This window comes from Centropristis striata, chromosome 1, assembly GCF_030273125.1.
Source record: "Centropristis striata isolate RG_2023a ecotype Rhode Island chromosome 1, C.striata_1.0, whole genome shotgun sequence".
Classification (NCBI taxonomy): domain Eukaryota; kingdom Metazoa; phylum Chordata; class Actinopteri; order Perciformes; family Serranidae; genus Centropristis; species Centropristis striata.
The window spans coordinates 28,504,083-28,520,561 of record NC_081517.1 but is presented as its reverse complement, the minus strand read 5'-3'; the positions used below and the strand labels follow the sequence as shown (position 1 = coordinate 28,520,561).

The window sequence follows — 16,479 nt, the reverse complement described above, 5'->3', positions numbered from 1 at the left end:
GAATTTGAAAAGAAGCAGTTATCATGACACAAAACAGGATCTGATGTCAAAATTTGATGTCATTAACCGGTGTTATTAGCAGCAGCAGCTGTAGTGGTAGTTGTAGTAGTAGCCGCAGTAGTCGTAGGATTCAATAGTTGAAGAAGTAGTTGCAAGATCTGCAATGACTGTGGATTTAGGGCAGTGGTAGTGGCAGCGGTAGCAGCAGTGGTAGTGGCAGCTGTAGTGGTAGTAGTCTACAGGGAAATCAGAGATGATCAGCGTTAAATATATATTATAGGACTTTCTCAGACACTTTATAAAAATTAACATTTTGTCTTGAATGTTAAATTATAGAGGAAAAAGAAAGCACTCACCTCTCCAGAATTTGAGCCAGAGTCAGAGCTAGAGCCAGAGTCAGACCGAGCAAATCGTTTGTGCTCCATGTCCTGTAGAAAAAATTCACAAGTTGCAAATTTATTAAAGGTATCAACATATAACATCCAGGGCTGTATCTATGCATGTCTTGGGCCTTCTTGCTACCAGGGGCCCAGACCGAGGGGTAAAGAACATCAGCTTCTTAGACAATGAAAATATTTTCTACAGTATATGTTTAACATTATTTAATGGAGGCCACAATAAATAATGATGAATTTTAATAATGTAAAAACATTCACAATCATGCCAATTTGCATGAAAATACAATACAATACAGTTTGCCTGGAGTAATGTATCCCTTTAATCTGACAACACTGGTGATGATATTTAATGTTACACTTACAGGAGTAGCCAGAATGATGCTCAGGAGGCATCCCAGAACAAAGACTTCCTTCAGCATGGTTACAGTGATCGGACCTAGTAAAAAGAAAATAATAAAGATTTGTGGAGAACAATCATCACCAACCTCAGACAAAAAAGACAGAAACAGAAGATTCTTATAATAATTATGTTATAATTACCTTCAAGTTCAATTTCAGCAGACTGTCTCACAGGTCGTGGAGGTTGTTTTGTGCTGCTCTGACTGTTGAGCTTTACTTATATACAGCAACAGGAGCAGATGTCATCTCATTAGCATATTGAATTGTTGGGAAAACACAAATATTTGGAAATCTTCCACATCCACATTCTAAGGTGTGGCTAATAATCAGAGATGGAAACAACTCCTGGATCGTATGATATGAAGCTTATATTTAGTGTTATAGTTCATATTAGAAATAATATACTATAGTCCATTGAATTAGTCTAGAATTAAAATCTATTTAAGTTTGGTAAGAGAGCATTTTGTATTTCTGTTGTTGCAAGTTCAGTCTCTTTATTCTCCACCCTTCAGTATTGGCAAATCGGAAACATATTTCACACAAAGAAATACCCGGTCTTAAGATTACAAATCAAGTGACTTAGTGGTTAAGGCAGGTAACAGGTAACACCCAAGGAAGTTTCCTTCCCTTTGCCTTTGCACATGAGTTGCTGCTTTTCCCTCTACTACCCAAAAAAAGTACAGTTAACAGAGATGGGCAGTTTTTCCAATTTAATTTATTCAAAATACCTGTTTAATTACTTCTGCATATTTTGTGATGTGTGTTTTGCTTGACAGAAGTTACGTTGACTCAAACCTTGTTCTTTGTCTTCAAACTTTTACCATTTTTGTCATTTTTTTTGTCTAAACCAGTTCCATTTCACAACATTAAACAGTAACATTACTACTGTTTCACATTAATATAACTGTTTTTCATTTATAATTTGTAGGATATCATCCATGAGGATACTTTGGCCATACTGAGACTACCAAAAATGTGATAGTCTCAGTTTGCATGGCATGTATTTCTATACATTTCTAATGTATTTCTATGTATCCAAAATTATATATATATATATATATATATATAGATAGATAGATAGATAGATAGATAGATAGATAGATAGATAATTAAATACATTTCTCAAATCAGTATTTCGTATTTTTTTATTTATCTGTGCCCATCTATGACAGTACAGTCATTCAAACGATCTTTAGGGGTTTTCTATTTCCAGTTTGTATCTAATTATGAATCATTATTGCGGCCATGTACTGTTGCTTAAACAGGGATTAAAGACAATTAAGAATCAGCAAACTGACAGACAATTAAACATAAGCAAACAATGTGAAGTAATTGTTGATTTGCACATAGTGTGACTAAGATGTGTTGTTTTGAGAAATGCCTGGTGTGTCTCAATGTCTGATGTCTGATATAAGTATGAATGCTCGATGGGCCACACATATACTTGCACAGCACAGTTGAGTGTTCCAGCAGACGTTATACAGTAAGTGACTCACTATGTATAAAGTCTGTTTGGTCTGTTTGGGATGTAAAGTGGTCAAGTTTATTTTTCAGAGTTGAATTTAAGCTAATATTTTCTTGTAGGTTCCGACGAAGCAATGCAGCTCTTGTGTATTGCAGCTTTACTTTTGTCAGCGGTCGCTGCTCAGCCGGATCCCTGGGGAACAGATGGACCCCAGCTGGATGCAGACCCTAAGGTACAGAGAATAGACTTGAGGTGACACACGGGAGGTGCAGCTGCCCTCTGCATGTTGCATGTCAAGTATTTTTCAGTAAACTTCCTGTTTTTTTAGCGTGGTGATGAAGATCCATCAGTGATGCCAACCCCAGGAGACGAAGGGCCAGATGAAGGGCCAAGCGGAGAAACGCCAAATTGCGACTCTGACTACCCAGATCTGGTAGGTGGTGTTTCAAGTTGGCTAATTGTGATGACATGTTGGTTGCAGACAATCATTAGTTCAAGTGTCTTTTCTTGTTTTGGTTAGCAAGATGAGATGCCCTCTTGGATCCCAGACAGGCCCTTTGGAAGACCAGGAAGTGGAAAGCCTTGGAGACCTTTCCCATTTGGCGACAGGGTATTTACATTAAGTTTTTAAGGGGGGGGGGGGGGGGGGGGGGGGGGGGGGATTTCAGCAAACATATCTTATGGCAGTAAAGGAGACAAGTGATCAAATTTATAAAGAAATATCTATTTTAGAAGCGTGTGCACCATGTAACACTATGTATAACTATGGAAGCATGCACAATACTTTTAATTCTACATCCAAAATGTCAGCCTTTAGGGGTTATAATAGGGCAGACCTACTATTAAAAAGTAATTTACTGTGCATGGCACTTTGTGCTTCACACAGCATACTGGTTCCAGGTTCAGGAGCCGTGTGAGGAGACACAGAGGAGGACATCACAGAGGACCTCACAGAGGACCTCACAGAGGACCTCATGGAGGCAGGAGGCCCAATGGGAGACCATCGGTAAACACACAATGAGATGCAGTGACACTATAGCTGTACTCAAATGAAAGCAGCAACATAAGTATCATTAATTGGGTCTCTATCTCATTAAAGTCTTAAGTTCACTCCTGATCAGGAATGCTGGAAGGTGATTAGAGTTGAAGTTTGCTACAATTGTGTCCTGCTTTCGCTATAATTGTTCTTTTTTATTTCATTTTCTACTTAAATGTCTTAAGTCTAAATGTCTATTTTAAGTATGATTTTGTCTTTTAGGGGGAATCATTTGATATCTGCAAGTACAAGGTGCTTAAACTTAAACATTGGCATTGTTTTGCATGTAATAAACGATATGATATACAGTTACTTATTTTTTTTCCTTTTAGGTGTGCTCCCCTGTGTTCAAGGTAGGCCTGCTGTCATTTACCAATGTTATATTATAACACACCATCATAATCAGCAAAAACTCAGATTTTCTTGTGTTTATTTTTCTCTTCAGGTTGACAATGTGACAATTCAGGTAGGTTCATGAATTTAAAAATTTAAATGTCATATAGCCTAGTATACCTTGACATAAAAAGCTTCACTGAATATTGACAGTAAATTAACTAACTGTGTGGCGTTTCATTCATAGAACAACACCACTGACACTTTTCCCCTGAACGAGGTAAACAATATGATTTAACTTCACTTAAGAAAATATTCACTTTATTATGTAAATAACATTATGTAATGATTTTACTGAGCCTCGGTGTGTAAATCTTTCAGGGTGAGAACATGTTTGTGATGCTGAAGGTAAGTGACTGAAGAATCAGTTAAGGAATCAGAAGACTAAATAGATTAGTTTCATTATCAATGAATACTAATGACTGACAATCCATTCATAGCATGGTGGAAGAGGCCCTCATCATCATAAGGTATGAAAAATAATTTAACTCTTTGTAGCGATGACTAGAATATTTTAAAGCTCAGGCACTCAGCACATCTGATTTTCACTATTTTACAGGGAGGAAGACACGGACCACCAAAGAATGGGGTATAACATTTTGATTTTGATTTTAGGCAACTATTGAGTGTATATGAGTGTATATATTCATATTATTTATTTATATTTAAACATAATTTTCTCTACATTGTTTGTTTTGTTTTGTTTTGTGTCAATTATGTGTCCTGGGTTTTTTTTTTTAAACACCATTTTGATTTTTTGCTTGTCTCGATCTCAATTTCAGACATATGTGAAGCTCTTCTACGATGCCAAAGCACCGGTAATCTCCTTTAAAAAAATGTCTTTCTTTTTTTTTATTGATTTGTCGTCCATGATAATCATAATTTTTCTGTTTTCCATTTAAAGAACAAAGTCTCCATCGAGCTTGGGGTTATTAAACCTGTAAGTACAGACAATTTATTAGCATATGTTACTACTTAAATGTACATCTTTAACATCGTTTGTGCCATTAAAGTGTTTGTATCTTTTTAAATAATATGTTAAAATTAAATTAAAATGGTTGTTTTGGCTTGTGTGGTAAATTTCGACAACTTTTTTTTTTATCATTTTCAAGGTGAACTTTGGTAAATTCGTTGGAGATGAAAACAATTATGAGGAAGATTTCTGACAACTTTAAAAGGTGAGGGTGCTGATGAAGTGGAACTGATTAATTTCAATTACCTGATAATAAACTTGCTACAGTAACTGTTGCTGACACATTTTCTTATTGCACACTTCTCTCAGGAAGAAACCAACAACAAGAAGCTGGATCAACCAACTTTACAGAAGATTGTGGTTTTCTTTCCTGTGGTATACTCTGAGAAATCTCTTGTAATTTGGCATTTTCCTGTAAAAGCATGATTCCTGTGTACCACAATAAAAGTCTTAAAGACATTTCTTTGGTTAAAGTTCTTTATTTGACATGTTGTGAGAGCGAGGCGCAGATTCCTGAAAATTTCACTGTAATATAAAATGTAAAAATGTGTAAATAACGGCACACTCTAGAACATTTTGCAGAAGTGGCCAGACACACAGAATTGAATTTTTGACTGATCACCTCGTTGTTATTTCTCAGGTAAAATCTAGGGCTCGAACAGGAAGGGGAAGTTGGAGTGACCCTGGAGAAACAAAAAACAAATAGGTTGACATCCTGCACAACAAAAATAATAGTTCAGACTGTGTGTGTGTGTGTGTGTGTGTGTGTGTGTGTGTGTGTGTGTGTGTGTGTGTGTGCAATCAAGTAAGTGTATGGAAACATTAAAGTGTTTACCTCATCAACCCCTGGACCAGATGCGTCGCCACGAGGATCAGGAGGAATTGTAGTAGACTCTTTCTGTGTCCCCAGTGGCCATGTCTGATGTAAAGAAAATGTTTCAGAACACAACAAATACACTGACCGGCTTCACACTTTTTGATTTATTGGTGAAATTATAAAACAAGTAAGCAGTTATGAAATATACTCACTCTTTCTGTTTGCACCTTAGGCTGGGAGGCCTGCTAAAATGGGAAGACATGCAGATATATTAGATTACAAAAAAAGAGTTCTTAATTAAACCTCACTATTACGTAGTTATTAACTTATTTGGGGGGGGGGGGGGGGGGGGGTAAACCCATTAAAATGCAATATCTCAAGTTTTCATTTTTTTTTAATTTTTTTTTTGCACTTTAAGCACCACAAGCTGAGTGCGATCTAGTTCCATTATATTCAAGAGCAACTCACACCAAAACAAAATTTTGATTGATGGTACTAGACATAAGAGAAAGACATGTGTATTTTTGTTTTTGTGTCCCTTTAACAGGCAACAAAAACAATTTAAAAGTAGTAAACAACAACAAAACAATCAATATAAAACAATAGCCAACACAGATATGCACCTACTACATCTGTGTTACAGACACCATCTGCACAAAACTAGCAAGAAATGACTTGGATAACAACAACAAATGAAGTGACAGATAAAATGATTAGTATTGAGCAATGAAACATATAAGCTGCACAAGGTATCACACAACACTTATTCAGCACTGAGGTGACTTGATTTCAGCAGAGTGTGGTCACTATGGCAGACAGTCGACTTTGCATCACAGTCACCGCACATGACTCATCATCTGCAGCTGTGTTATCATCATTAAGTCTAGTCTTTGGTCATCATGTTTCTGTTCTTACCCTCAAGGGAATTTGACAGACACAAACATTGTGGTATTTTCAATATTTGTGGCATCAAAATAATAAACATTTTGCATGTTTGCATGCTTGCATTAGTGGTAGGAGAATTATTCAGATCCATATTATTCAGTAAAAAAGTAGGAAAATCTTACTATAAAAATACTCAATTATAAGTAAAACTTTTGCATGAAAATGTAATTTAAGTAAAAGTATGTAAGTATTATTCAATTTACTAAAAATATTAAAAGTAAAAGTTTTATAAATTTCTTCTGTGATTGTCTTGTATTCAAATATTGTATCATTATAATAAAAGCAGCTCATTGCTGTAGCTACATTTGAAAAATAAATATTTTCATAATGGATTAATCTGATGATTGTTTTCTCCATGATTTTCACCACAATTATTAAGGTTAAAAGTAAAATGACTTCCCAAATAATTTGACTTTTGACAATAGTTTTTGTGTGCAAAAATCTGAATAAGTAAAGTAAGTAAATGTATTGGAGTAAAAAATACAATATTTCTGTCTGAAATGTAGTTGAGTATAAGCATAACGTGGCATTCAAAGGTAAAGTAAATGCTAAATATGTAGCCAATATGCACTGAACATTGCGTTGCTGGTCTCATTCACTCAGTAGTTTTCAAAATAGATAATGTTACATTTGTTTTTGATTCTTAAGAATAGAAAAACTGTGACCTTTTCTCTGCATCATGTTGTGTTGGTGTCTCACCTGCAGGGGAAGCTGTGGTCTCTGTGTGGCCCTCTCCAGCTTCTGCTGACCGTTGTTGGGCTGAAGCACCACAGGGTTCCTCTGCTGGGGATAGCCGTAAGACGGCACAAAGTAAGGGAAGCCCTGTGGAGGACAGAATCCATTTAAATCTGCAGTGAACGTCTGAATAGAGATATTGGGATTTTGCACATAGGTAAATTTGTTTTACTTCCTACCTGCTGTCTGTGAAACTGAGGAAATCCGTAAGGCTGGTAATGGAATTGTGGAAACATCTTAAGGAAATTTAAAAACAAAAATGTATTTATCTGTATGCTGGTGGTAACACAGAATAATTAGATAATGTTATCTCTTTATAAGCTGTTTTGTTGTACCTGGACAGGGTTTTGGGCCTGCTGTGGGACATTAGGAGCATTGGGGTCCTGTGGAGGTCCAAGCTGCTCTTGCTGGCCGTTGGGGATAATCACAGGCGTGAGCTGGTTGCCTTGGTTGGGGAAAAACAGCTGGGGCCCCTGGGGACCGTAGGGACTGGCCACTTGAGGGTTCAAGTTCACCACCTGTGGTGTGAGCAGCACCTCAGGCTGCTGCTGCTGCAGCACAAACTGAGGTAATAGGGAAGACCCCTGGAAAGAAAGGGATTTGGTTCAGTTTGAATATTTTCTTCCTCAAGATAAATGCAAAGCAAGAAAGTTTCCAGTACCTGTGTTTGTCCAAGTGCTGCAAGAGTCAGTCCATTCAGTCTTAGGATCTGGACACACAACACCCAATGTGATAATATTATTTCTAAATCACAAATAATTTCAGCTTTGTAACCAACAAGCAGAACATTTTAAACAGCTTTATTTACCTCATTGCTGTTGCTTGCAATAATTCCAATCTGCACCTGTTAAAATAGGAATAATAATAAGATAACAGTGTACGTCTGCCAGTTTAGAATATGTGAAAAATAAATATTTTAACAAGAGATTTAACTTACTGGAAGGGCAAAGCTTGTCCTGAATAGACAGAGCAACAGGAGAACAGTCTGCGGCTTCATCATGTTCTACAGTCTGTAAATACATCATGTTTAAAAATCCCTCAAATAATACACTCAAGTTATTTTCGTCAAGTTGTATAAATTCACACACATTTTACCATGACAGAAATCAATCTTTTGGTGTTACAAAATCCTCTTACCGTTTCTCTGGTTGTGCTTTCTCTTTCTGTGAGCCTGTCTCCTCTGCTTGTCCACATCCCTTTTAACTTGTGTCCATCTGAGCTGTTATCGTCCACTGCCAACCCATCCAGACAATGTGTGGTCAGTGACAGACATTTCTCATGGCATCAGACTCAGACTCTTACAACACAGGACAGTTAAGTATGTTATTAGGTGTAAGTCATGTCTCTAAACACCATGACATGGTTGTTCACAATCCTCTAAAGTATCTCAATTTGAATATATATGCTTTCCACATAAATATTTCTTATCAGTTTTTCAGTGACTGTTTTACATTTACAGGGCATTAACTTTGACTTTGGGCAACCTGTGTATAAAACACTCTTCTTGTATGTTTTCTTAAGTAAAGTTTATGTGCATATGGTCATATGTGGTGCTCCAGGTTGTAATTAGATGTTAAGACTGACTGGATTTTTTGGCATGTCATGAGAAAAAAAAGGAAGCCAGGAGCTGGGAGCTTATAATCAGACATTTGTCACTAGTTGTTCATCATGCGCTGGCTGATGTTGGCATCTAATTGGACAATCATGGGTATTAATGGCTGACTAGTTGGGATTCAAGTTGAGGATACACAGCAAAAAAAAAAAAGTGTTTTTGTGAGTCTCTCTGAAAAAGTTGGACTTTTGTGCTTTAGTAGTCAAAAAGTCAAACTGATTCAATTTCCTTGTATCATATTCCTTGTGTGCACATCATTTACTAGTAAAGTTGATTCTGATACTGATTAGCTCAAATGTCAAAGACTGTAGATTGGCTGCAACTGGGTTTTTTTATTGATCCATGCACTTAGGATGTTTTTATATTTTTTTGCCACCCACTTTGAACATGAGCAGCCGATTTAATGGCTATTATTGGTTGATATCAGGAACATCTCTATCGGTAAGTTAGAGCACCGCAGGAAGCTTCAAATTTGTTAAGCAGTGATCTCTAGTTGCCATAGAAATTATGGGTATTATGTCAGGTGACGTGGTATAAAGAGGCTGTTTGTGTCCCGTGTGACACCAAAAGTCACTTATTTTCAGACTTATTTTAACAAAATTAACTTACTTTTTATGATCTTCTCCTAAACCTAACCAAGTACTTTTTCTTCATTTCACAATGTGTGGCAATATTTTGGTATAAAAGCTGATTAATTTATTATACCGGTAGGGACACATTCGAAAAAGGGGTTTGTGCCCAGTGGTAATTTCTTTTTTTGGTTAAAATGATAATTAAATTTTAGTTAAAATTTGTAATCCTGAAATATGAGAAACTGTGCACACCAGATTTTGACTTGCTGTAGCAGAAAATGCTCTGGAGTCCTGAATAACATTAATGAAGTCTCCAATCTGTTTAAGTGCCCAAGTGGCAGTGAGAAAGTTATTGTAACATGTCAAAATGTTTTCCAATAAAAGTACTGAATTAAAACAACCTTTTTCAAAACATGAATCTTTCTATTTCTGGTTTTAGTCATCACAATTATCCAGCTCTTTTATTCTTCATGATACATGTTGTTCTATTATCAGCTGTGACACCATGTGGCTGGAATTGTTTTGACTGTGTGTGTGTGTGTGTGTGTGTGTGTGTGTGTGTGTGTGTGTGTGTGTGTGTGTGTGTGTGTGTGTGCATGTGTGTGTGTTTACCATGCAAGGCAGGTAGCCATATTGAGTCAAGTCTTGTAGTCCAAACTGAAGCTTCTTTTTAAAGTATGTAATGTTGCATGAGACAATTGAGACAAAGTATTTCATCATAATATTGCACTTTGAACTTTTACTGTCTGTCATAACTATATATTCACATAATATATGTGGGGTGCAGAAGAGTGCGGGACAACTGAAAAGCATTCTGGCTTGCATACTCCAAACTGCTACTAGATGCAGTCGGACATTCTAGTATTTTTGGCATACTGCATTTGACCTATAATGTGTTTGGGACATACTAAAACTTTTTTCTGGCCTACTAAATAGTATGATAGTAGTAGTCATAGTAAGGGTATTGGAATGCACATTTGTTTTCTCTATTTATGTGTTTTTTATATACTCACTATCCTTTAGATGGCAGCAGAGATCCACAATAAATTGCAATGATGATTACAGTTCATTCTCTGATTCTCTTGTCCTAATCAGACAATAAACTGTAATAATCAGTTCATTGGTGTTAAATCAGAGGGTTCCACCAAACAAAGTTTCATTTAAAGTCTGATTTATTAAACAGTTGTTACATAAATTGTCTTTTCGTGAGATTCATTTTTAAGTTAGTTACAAAAATAATACACACTTCACAAAGCCTCCATTGTCATTGGTGATGGACAAAATCAATCAATTCAAGTTTAATCATCACTGTGATAATTGTTGCATATTTGATTAAAGGTGAACATCGTCATCCTAATCATCTTCATGATGATCGTCACAGGGAGTTGGTGGTGTTGTTTCAGTTGGAGCAGGGATCTGATGAAATGAATGATTGAGATGTCAAAGAAAACAGTTAAATCAGACAGTAATGATGTTATAGAAATGACACAATCTTACCTGAGTGTCCACAGTGGTCTTTAAGGTGTTGTCCTGCTTCATAATCTGACGCTGGAGAGTCAGAGAACAACAGTTATAGCCAGTGCAGCTCTCATCAGTATTCACACACAGCAGCTGTAAAAACTGTTTCACTTGTTCCTACCTTGAATCTTAAGAATTGATTGGGCTGAAGAGGAAGCTGTTGTTGCATGGCACCGCCTGCTGGGATCCCCTAAAGAAAGACACCAACATTGAGCGGTTAAAGGGATTTGTTAAATATCTACAAATCTTCATATAATCTGGAATCAAAGTGTGGTGTGGCTGAAAATCAGTGATAGAGGGGGCTGATTACCATCTGAGGCTGCTGAGGAGGATTCATTTGTGCCATCGGGGGGCCTCCCATGAAAGGAAACTGCCAGTAAACAATAAAGACAAAAATCGATGTTTTTTGTGTGATGCACTCAAGCCTAAAACAATATAAAATTATGTACAACACAAACCCCGTTGACTGCAGGGACAGCAAACACATTGGGAAAAGGGGCCTGTGCAGCAAAAGCAGGAACTCTGGGAACAAACTTTGAGAGGGAGAGAACGTACAGATGTGATTATTTATATCAGGGTTGTTGTCATCTATTTTAACTGTAAAGAACATTATATAAAAGCCTTGATCACATATTTTGCAAATGCTGTTGTATAATGTCATTAATCTCTACTTGTGTACTCGTGTATTGGCTATTTTTATAATGATTTTATTTTTTATTTGAACAATCTTCAGTTTTATTTTGAAAGCTGTTTTCAAGAGAGCTTTAAAAACTTCTCAAGTTTTTTCTCATACAACCAGACAAATCAACAACCATTACATCTTGAGGACACTACTCATGGAGTCCCATTATGAAATACAAACTTTTATCATTTATTAAGATGTTGTATTGAATAATTATGATTTTGTTTTCTACCTTCATTGCCATTATCTATTGCAGCCAAACTTGTAAAATATGATAACTACATGTGACTGTCCATGGCCATATCTCATTTCAGAATCTGGAAATTAATAATTACCTTTGAACAAAGTGCTGTTTCTTTTCTTTTTTTCTTTCCTTCTTTTTATGCAGCTAATAACATTTTGCATTGTGGTTAGGTAAAGATATGAATGTCATTTCTACCTGCAAATATTTTTTATTTCTAATCTATTCTTTTCTGTATGACCTCAGAAAAAAAAAGTTCACTATAAAACACAAAATATAAATTATGCATATCACATACACAGTTGCCCAAAAAGTTGGAATCATTTTGTTTTCAGAAAACACTACTGTGTTAATTGTTGTTTCATTTTCATTGTGATATGTTTGGAAGAGATTAATTAATAAAAGAGGTAAAAAAAAATATTTATTCCAACTTTATGGACGAACGTGTATTATCTGGTTTAACAAAAATCTGAATTCAGCTCGTAAAGTATAAATGAAGACAGTGGGGACAAACAGGAGTTCTCCATCTTGTTTTTATCTTTGTAAACAGGATCATAGATAATATTAGTTCACTAATATGACCTAAGGCAAATATATATTCAATTTAAATACAATTTTAGACTCAAACTGTCCTCAGCGACTTTGTTCTTTTTCTTTCCAGTTGAACTGATGTAATTAAATGTCAACTGATACACTCACCTGAGCAAACTGTGGCTGTCCGATGAAACCTGCCCCACCACCAGCTACAATCGGATTCAACAGCCCAGGGTTCATTCCTCCGTTTGCCATTCCTCCGTTCATAGCATTCATGGCTGCCAACATCCTCAGTGTCTGTGTTACAGACAGAGTGTTAGTTTTTAACCATGATTTTAGTTTGGAATTATTTCACTAAGCATGCATAAATTAGGAAAGTCTCTTACCTTGCCTGCATTGACCTGCAAGTAAAGAGATACATAAATTAGATGGAAAGGTGGACAGACAGACAGGCAGACAGACAGGCAGACAGATAGACAGATAGATATAGATAGATAGATAGATAGATAGATAGATAGATAGATAGATAGATAGATAGATAGATAGATAGATAGATAGATAGATAGATAGATAGATAGATAGATAGATAGATAGATAGATAGATAGATAGAGCAGCAAATCAATGGAGCAAAAGTTCCATTACTGGGGAAATGATAATGGCCTAATAATAAATTCACAGCTGTGAAGAACACATTTACTTAGCTATGTATTTGCAATCAATTAAAAATGTTTCTAGATTAGTATTACTCTTAACACCAAATTCCAACCCTGTAACCTTTGTTACGTAACTTAAAAATCTAGGAGAGAATTAAGTCATCGCCAACATTTGTTGTGCAATGATGAAGACAAATTATCATATTTTTTCCATCCAAAAATTATACAGATGAATAGGCATCCTATTGACAATATATTTATATATATATACACATACATATATATATACATATATATATATATATATATATATATATATATATGTATGTATGTATGTAGATGGATAGACTGTACTTACATAGCAGATGGTTGCCACAAAGGTTGTGAGGAGAAGAATCTTCATGTTGCTGCTTTAAACCTTTAAAAAAAAGATCAGAATATATATTTTAACTCATATAAATCTTTATATTTTTAGTCAAATATGCATTATAGTAGTTATTAGTATTTTCAAAGTGAATAAAAATTAATAATGATTACAATATTATAAAATGTCCTTTTTTTTCAATACATACCTTGAGTTTTTTTGCTCTTCTTTATGTGCCAAAGAGGACTATAGTTGCTTTTAGAATTTAGAGCACCTTTTATCAGTCCCAGAGATTATTTTGAGCCAATTAGAGAGGAGAACACTGACTTGTTCATAAACTATATTTGTCACCTGTGTGTCATGGGAACCTGTGTATGATATGACATCTTCTTTCTCTACAGGTACAAGATTTAAAGAAATGTAACAGCGAGCTGCCCATTTTCAAAGACACTTGACCCTATTCAATCATTTACATTGTTCTCGATAGCAGCTGGGCGACCGCAAACAATAACAGAGTGATTCAGCGTCTTGGGAAGGGTTTGTGGAGGTTTAGATACTTACTAAAAACCAGTATGAAGCATCAAAATGTTGCGGGTTGTGGTCACAGGAGGAAAACAACTGACATCATCATCAAGTGCTTTTATGGAGAAACCATGAAAAACATATGTGTACGCTTAAATGTAATTAAACTTAACTAGCAAGCAGCACACTGTTTATGAGAAGATGGTTGTGACTTCATGAAAACAGCTATGTAAGAATGACATCCGAGCAAATTTCATGTTTCCTGCTGCTGTATTACAAGTTGAACTACTTGCCTCAGGCATGTCTCGAGGGACGGCTCACTGTAATTTGTGTTCAGTTTATATTTGTTTGGAGCTGATTTTATACTCACACTGGCCCTAAAATAACTTCTCATATTGCGCAACATCTCAGCATGACCACAAAATGTCAGCCGCTTTGAATTTGTAAAAAAAAACCCTCTGATGTTACAAACAGATAGGAACAGATACTTGTCTCTTATGTTTCATCAACACATTTTCTCAAGATGTTTAGAGCTGTTACATTCATTCCCAGTGTGGTTGGCTGGCTATGTTGTCACATACTGAGGCTGTCTGTCTGGGAAAGGTTTTTTTTTTTAATGCTGACTTGGCAGCCCACAGCAGAGCAGGTAAACACCCTGTGGAAGTCTGGTCTGGAGCTTCATACTAATTACACACTGTCATACAGTTCAAATTAAGTAACATTTTCTTCCTGTTTGCAGTTTAATGTTGTAACAAGTGCTGTTTCCCAATGTAATAATGTAAATATGTATGTTTTTATATGTATTATTCATGGATTTATAGAGGAATTTATTATTCAATTATGTCACAGGCTTTATAAACAAGAATCTGTAGCTGTGATGTGAGTAATGTGCTCTGGATGTTTTCAATATTTAGAGACCCAAATCACCATGTTGCAAGTAAGCAAACAGAAATGTGTGCATATTTGTATCTCATACACAAGAATAATATCAGAGGAGCCAAAGCCATGAGGCTGGCTGGTGTTATTTTGCTTCGACAGACATATTTTTGCTCTACACAGATTATATATATATATATATATATATATATATATATATATATATATATATATATATAGTATTTTTTTCCTCGGCCAAGGAGGTTATGTTTTTGGTTATGTTCAGACAGTTATGTTTTCATTTGTTTGTCAGTAGGATCATGTAAAAACTATTCGTCCAATTTTCATTAATCTTTCTGGAAGGGTATAGCATGGGCAGGGGAAGGGGGAATGGGGGAACCCATTCATTTTTGGAGTTGATTCAAATAAATGGTTGAATTAAAAATATTTTGTATTAGTTTTGTGTACACTGCTAGATAGGGCATTTGTGCTGCATTTGTGTGGTGTCACACAAATGGTAAAAATTAGTTTTCTCATTTATATTCCATAACTCAACTGATCTGTTTTGGAAACAGCTATTACCATGTTCTGCTCTGAGTAATAAAATACAACACATCTTCTCTTTAGTGTCCATGTTGTTTCCAAATTACAACTTAAAGACTTCCAAACTTGGGACCACAGGCCTTGTCAGAATTCTTGATATATTGAAGAAAAGAAACTCAACAAAGATTCAACAATTGTCTGCATTTATCATTTATTGGTCATTAGCTACGATTATAATGATTTATATCATCTAAACATTAACATCTAGTGATGAAATCAGAATCAGGATGTTGGAAATGAATCATGAGATATCTGTGTGGTCTCATTTTGCTTGCTTCTCCTCCATCACCATTCCAGAGCATTCTTCCTCCCCTTCGCCCGCCACCACCTTCATCTCTGGAGTCTGTGTCCTCCTGAGGCGAGCTGCCACTGAGCGCTGAAACCTCACTCTGCCGACTGCCCTCCCACCAACCGCACCGGGTTGTTGCTGGTTGTTCAGCCCGGCCAAAGAGATCAGCTGCACTTGGCCGGGAGTCAACAAAGAACCCTGTGGGTTTCCTGCAGCATTTCCCTGTGGCAGCACGGCAAACAGTGTGACCGGCCCACCCCTGGCACCCTGAGTCACCGGCCCCTGTTGATTCACACTGGCTGCCTGCCCCACAGGAAATGCCCTGCCCTGTTGGAGCGCTCCGATGGGAATCAGCTGCTGCAGGGGAACCTGACCTATTTGGTTCCCGACTGGCTGGAGAAAAAAAGAGCTGCCAAGTTGGACTAAGCGTGCCACAAGGGGTTCACCATTTAGTGGGACCCCATTTTGAGCGCCAGGGTTGGCGTTGTTGCCAGCTGCTGCTCCGTTATTATTCACTCCCACATTGGCAAGTGCCTCAGCACTCCCTGAAGACACACCACCCTCCACCACAACAGCCAAGGCCTGGAAGATAAGCCACAGAATGCAGAACATGTTTTTATCTCAGTCGAAGCAAACAGTCGACAGGTAAAAAGCTGCTTCTTTTCTTTGCTTATATAGAGAGATTCAATGATCACCAAGAAAGGTCCAATCAGAGTCCAGCGCCTTTTCTCAAAACAACAAGTCACTATAATCATCATGACATGGCTGCAGGCTATTTTTTGCTTTGTTACCTTACAGAGGGCCATTATTAAGGATTATGTGGCAAACCTTAACCAGGTGTCAGTGACTTG

General features: G+C 36.5%; 1 protein-coding gene across 1 annotated transcript; it reads right to left on the bottom strand.

Annotated features, from left to right (window-relative positions):
- Positions 1-5,311: 5,311 nt before the first annotated feature.
- Positions 5,312-8,172, bottom strand: odam (odontogenic, ameloblast associated). The gene is made up of 9 exons (XM_059331688.1): positions 8,099-8,172; positions 7,970-8,005; positions 7,823-7,870; positions 7,497-7,745; positions 7,341-7,397; positions 7,126-7,248; positions 5,694-5,726; positions 5,500-5,562; positions 5,312-5,347 (listed from the first exon to the last, which is right to left on the bottom strand). The coding sequence occupies exons 1-9, from the start codon at positions 8,159-8,161 to the stop codon at positions 5,312-5,314; spliced, it is 708 nt and encodes a 235-aa protein (XP_059187671.1). The 5' UTR covers positions 8,162-8,172.
- Between the last annotated feature and the right edge of the window lie 8,307 nt (positions 8,173-16,479).